Source organism: Protomyctophum bolini, assembly GCF_963924005.1.
Source record: "Protomyctophum bolini genome assembly, chromosome: 9".
In the NCBI taxonomy this organism is placed as follows: Eukaryota; Metazoa; Chordata; class Actinopteri; order Myctophiformes; family Myctophidae; genus Protomyctophum; species Protomyctophum bolini.
The window spans coordinates 441,530-446,529 of NC_137870.1; the positions used below are offsets into that span (position 1 = coordinate 441,530).

Below are 5,000 nucleotides of genomic sequence, written 5' to 3' on the forward strand. Positions count from 1 at the left end.
TAAGTTCTCCTTCGTGCCTGTAGCTATCAAGGCTCTAAATGCCGATAGAAGGAGGTAAATTGGATTTGTATTAATTGTATTAATTTTTCATACAACTTTCTGGAAAAGTTATGAATTGTAATGTTACACTGATACCTTGAACTGCCATCCGTTTTAATGTTCTATGTGTATTATGTGCCTTTTTGCTGTGTTTTTGTGTTTCATGTTACCTGCCTGTGTTATGCCTTGCTGTAAACCAAATCGCCCCACGGGGACAAACGAATAAATGAACGTGTGTGTGTGTGTGTGTGTGTGTGTGTGTGTGTGTGTGTGTGTGTGTGTGTGTGTGTGTGTGTGTGTGTGTGTGTGTGTGTGTGTGTGTGTGTGTGTGTGTGTGTGCGTGCAGAAACGTGCATGGATGACGACCAACACGACTACGACAGCGTCGCGTCCGACGAAGACACGGACAGCGAGATGACATCATCACATCACAACAACCAATCGCAGCGCAACAACCGCGCCAAGGTAGGTCCGTCGCTTCACGACAACCAATCACAACACAACAACCCATGACAACATCACCACATCACAACAACCAATCGCAGGGCAACAACCGATGCATGCCGCCAGCATTAATTAATATATCTGTCGCGCAAACCCTTATTTTGAAGAGCCATATATCCGTAACCGGATGTTACAATGACGTAACGCTGTGTGTGGTGTCTTCACCGGATGTTACAATGACGTAACGCTGTGTGTGGTGTCTTCACCGGATGTTACAATGACGTAACGCTGTGTGTGGTGTCTTCACCGGATGTTACAATGACGTAAAGCTGTGTGTGGTGTCTTCACCGGATGTTGTTCTCTCGCTCGGTGGTGGAAAAAAACCCGACCGCGAGCATCACAGCGCCCTCTACAGGCCGTTGAGCATCACAGCCATATAATGTGTTGTGTTTCTCCTCATTACTGTGAGAGCCCAATCATCCACTAAAGAAAGCAAGCGTTGAATATGAACCACTTTGCATTTTGGCAATTTTCCCCAAAATAATTCACGAACGCCTGATCCTTACGATCGATACCTCGTTGTAAGTGACTAATCGACGATTAAATCGATATTAAATGAACTACTAATGGGTGTTATTAAAGTTAGGTTTACAATCTGTCCTCACTAACGGCCATCTGCGTGCGTGCGTGCGTGCGTGCGTGCGTGCGTGCGTGTGCGTGCGTGCGTGCGTGTGCGCGTGTGTGTGTGTGTGTGTGTGTGTGTGTGTGTGCACAGAGCATGGACTCGTCAGAGCTCTCAGATGGACCAATCACGCTCCAGGAGTATCTGGAGGTGAAGAAAGCTCTGGCCTCGTCGGAGGCCAAGGTCACCCAGCTGCTGAAGGTCAACGACCGCCTGGGGGCGGAGCTAAGGAGACTGCACAACGAGGTAGGAGGCTAGGAGGTTAGGAGGTAGGATGCTAGGAGGTAGTAGGCTAGGGAGTAAGGAGGTAGTAGGCTAGGAGGTAGTAGGCTAGGGAGTAAGGAGGTAGTAGGCTAGGGAGTAAGGAGGTAGTAGGCTAGGGAGTAAGGAGGTAGTAGGCTAGGGAGTAAGGAGGTAGGAGGCTAGGAGGTAAGGAGGTAGGAGGCAATGAGGTAGGAGGCTAGGAGGTAGGAGGTAGGAGGTAGTAGGCTAGGGAGTAAGGAGGTAGTAGGCTAGGAGGTAGTAGGCTAGGGAGTAAGGAGGTAGTAGGCTAGGAGGTAGTAGGCTAGGGAGTAAGGAGGTAGTAGGCTAGGGAGTAAGGAGGTAGTAGGCTAGGGAGTAAGGAGGTAGTAGGCTAGGGAGTAAGGAGGTAGGAGGCTAGGAGGTAAGGAGGTAGGAGGCAATGAGGTAGGAGGCTAGGAGGTAGGAGGTAGTAGGCTAGGGAGTAAGGAGGTAGGAGGCTAGGAGGTAGGAGGCAATGAGGTAGGAGGCTAGGAGGTAAGGAGGCTAGTAGGTAAGGAAGCTAGGAGGTAAGGAAGTAGGAGGCTAGGAGTTAAGGAGGCTAGGAGGTAAGGAGGCTAGTAGGTAAGGAGGCTAGGATGTAAGGAAGTAGGAGACTAGGAGGTAAGGAGGCTAGGAGGTTGAAGGCTAGGAGGTAAGGAGGTAGGAGATTAGGAGGTAAGGAAGTAGGAAGCTAGGAGGTAAGGAAGTACTAGGAGGTGACGTTGCTCCAGACTGTACGAAAGCATTTGAACATTGCAATAGGTAACTCCTCCCCCTCATTATAATAACCGTACAGTTTAACTCCTCCCTCTCATTATAATACAATATAACTCCTCCCCCTCATTATAATAACCGTACAGTATAACTCCTCCCTCTCATTATAATACAATATAACTCCTCCCCCTCATTATAATACAGTGTAACTCCTCCCCCTCATTATAATAACCGTACAGTATAACTCCTCCCTCTCATTATAATACAATATAACTCCTCCCCCTCATTATAATACAGTGTAACTCCTCCCCCTCATTATAATAACCGTACAGTATAACTCCTCCCTCTCATTATAATACAGTGTAACTCCTCCCCCTCATTATAATACAGTGTAACTCCTCCCCTTCATTATAATACAGTGTAACTCCTGTCCTTCATTATAATACAGTGTAACTCCTCCCCCTCATTATAATACAGTGTAACTCCTCCCCCTTCATTATGATACAGTGTAACTCCTCCCCCTCATTATAATACAGTGTAACTCCTCCCCCTCATTATAATACAGTGAAACTCCTCCCCTCATTGCATTACAGTGTAACTCCTGTCCCTCATTATGATACCAATAATCCACGTGAATGAAGCCCCGCCCACCCATAATTGTACCTGTGAATGTGGACGCTTGTTTTCATGACGCCTCCCCCCCCCCCCATCTCCCCTCCCTCTATCACCCCCCCCCCCCCTCCCCGTAGATCTGGAGGACGCAGCAGGAGAACAGTTCACTGCAAGGGGGCGGGTCCCACCAGGGGGGCGGGTCCCACCAGGGGGGCGGGTCCCACCAGGGGGGCGGGTCCCACCAGGCCGGGGGGGGTCCGGGGGGTGGGGTCACCCCCCCCACCTCCCATGCGGCGGCGGGGGCGGGGCGACAGCGCCAGGCCTTCTCCATGTACGAGCCTTCCTCGACCTCCGCTGTCCCCAAAGCCCCCCTCCACCCCCACCCCCACCACGGACCCCCGGCCTCCCTGGACACCCTGGCAGCTCGCCTGCAGCCCCCCACCGCGCCCAGCGTAAGTTTAGACCACCCCCCCCCCCCCCCCCCGATAGATATAGACAGCCTCTACACAAACATTGAAACAGAAGCAGGGCTACAAGCAGTTAGGGAAGTCTTTAGTAAATACCCAGACACAAATCGACCAGAGGAGGAATTACTCCAATTATTAGACTTAAATCTAACCCAGAATGATTTTTCCTTTAACAACAAGTTCTATTTTCAAATCAAAGGCACGGCCATGGGAAAGAGATTTGCACCATCTTATGCAAACATTTACATGAGCATATGGGAACAGACAGCACTAGAAAAATGCAGACTTAAACCGACACATTACTATAGATTTCTGGATGATATATTTGGAATATGGGAACATAGCCAAGAAGAATTCCAGGAATTTATTGATGTTTTAAATAGCCATCATAGATCCATAACGATAAAATATGTGACACACACAGAAAGGATTGACTTTCTTGATGTAACAATCTTCAAGGGCCCAAACTTTAACACAAATGGGAAACTAGACTTAAAAGTATTCTTTAAAGAAACAGACACTCACGCCCTATTACACAAAACGTCATTCCACCCGACACACTCCTACACAGGAATAGTCAAATCACAACTACTAAGATTCCATAGGATTTGCACGCAAAGAAGTGATTTCAAAATAGCTTGTAAAACTCTATTTAATGCTCTCAGACTAAGAGGATACACTAGGACATTCCTCCGGAAAGCCCAAAATACCTTCTTAGAAATAAGAGTGCGGGATACAGGCCCCAAATTGGCCCTGATAACCAGTTATTCATCACAGAGCACACTAGCCAACAACAGAATAAAAAGGAATTTTGAGAACCGAACGGACGATCTTCTAAAAGATTATAAAATTATATCGGCCTATAGAAAAAATAAAAACCTTAAAGATTATCTAGTACACAGCAAGCTAAAAGAAATCAACACACCAGCACGCCAGGGACCAGAATACTTCAAACCCAAACAATTAGTAAAAAATAGAACCACAAAACGCGTTTTAGAGATTAAACAACAAATAACAGCTAGAACCAGCAACTGCATTTACTTAATCACATGTGAAAAATGTGGTTTACAATATGTCGGAGAGACAGGTAAACAATAGGTACTAGGCTGGGACGACACAGATACAATATTAACAGTGCCAAAAAGACAACCACAAGATTGGTGCAACATTTCATGGCTCACGGCATTGAAGCTCTAAAATGCGCTGGACTTCAACACAATCCTAACTGGACAGTAGGACAAAGACGTTTTAATGAAAAACAGTGGATTAAGAACCTCAACACGGATTTTCCTGGAGGCTTAAACATGCCTAAAATCAGATCTTGAACACTACAAAACTTTAACTCAGGATTAAACTGGAAAATCTAAAAGTGATTGGATCAGACTTCTTTCGGATACATGGCGAATGCATTTATTCCTTGCACAGTGCACTGAAGTCTTTTAATTCCCCCCCACCGCGCCCAGCGTAAGTTTAGAGTAGACCACCCCCCCCCCCCCAACACGCCCACCCACCCCCCGCCGTCATATTCATATTTACATGTCTTCTGTGGACTCTAACATTACACCTATAGCTACATGTTTAAGCATTTATTTCATATTTACATGTCTTCTGTGGGTCTCTAACATTACACCTATAGCTACATGTTTAAGCATTTATTTCATATTTACATGTCTTCTGTGGTCTCTAACATTACACCTATAGCTACATGTTTAAGCATTTATTTCATATTTACATGTCTTCTGTGGACTCTAACATTACAC

General features: G+C 46.4%; 1 protein-coding gene across 4 annotated transcripts in view; it reads left to right on the forward strand.

The window, feature by feature from the left end:
• The window catches only part of git1 (G protein-coupled receptor kinase interacting ArfGAP 1), a 35,838-nt gene that overhangs the window by 24,320 nt on the left and 6,518 nt on the right, over window positions 1–5,000 (forward strand). For all 4 annotated transcript variants that reach the window (XM_080771575.1, XM_080771577.1, XM_080771574.1 and 1 more), the window contains 3 exons: window positions 386–504; window positions 1,259–1,411; window positions 2,911–3,225. In XM_080771575.1, the coding sequence (XP_080627701.1) occupies window positions 386–504; window positions 1,259–1,411; window positions 2,911–3,225 (587 nt within the window). The remainder of the gene's footprint in view (window positions 1–385; window positions 505–1,258; window positions 1,412–2,910; window positions 3,226–5,000) is intronic.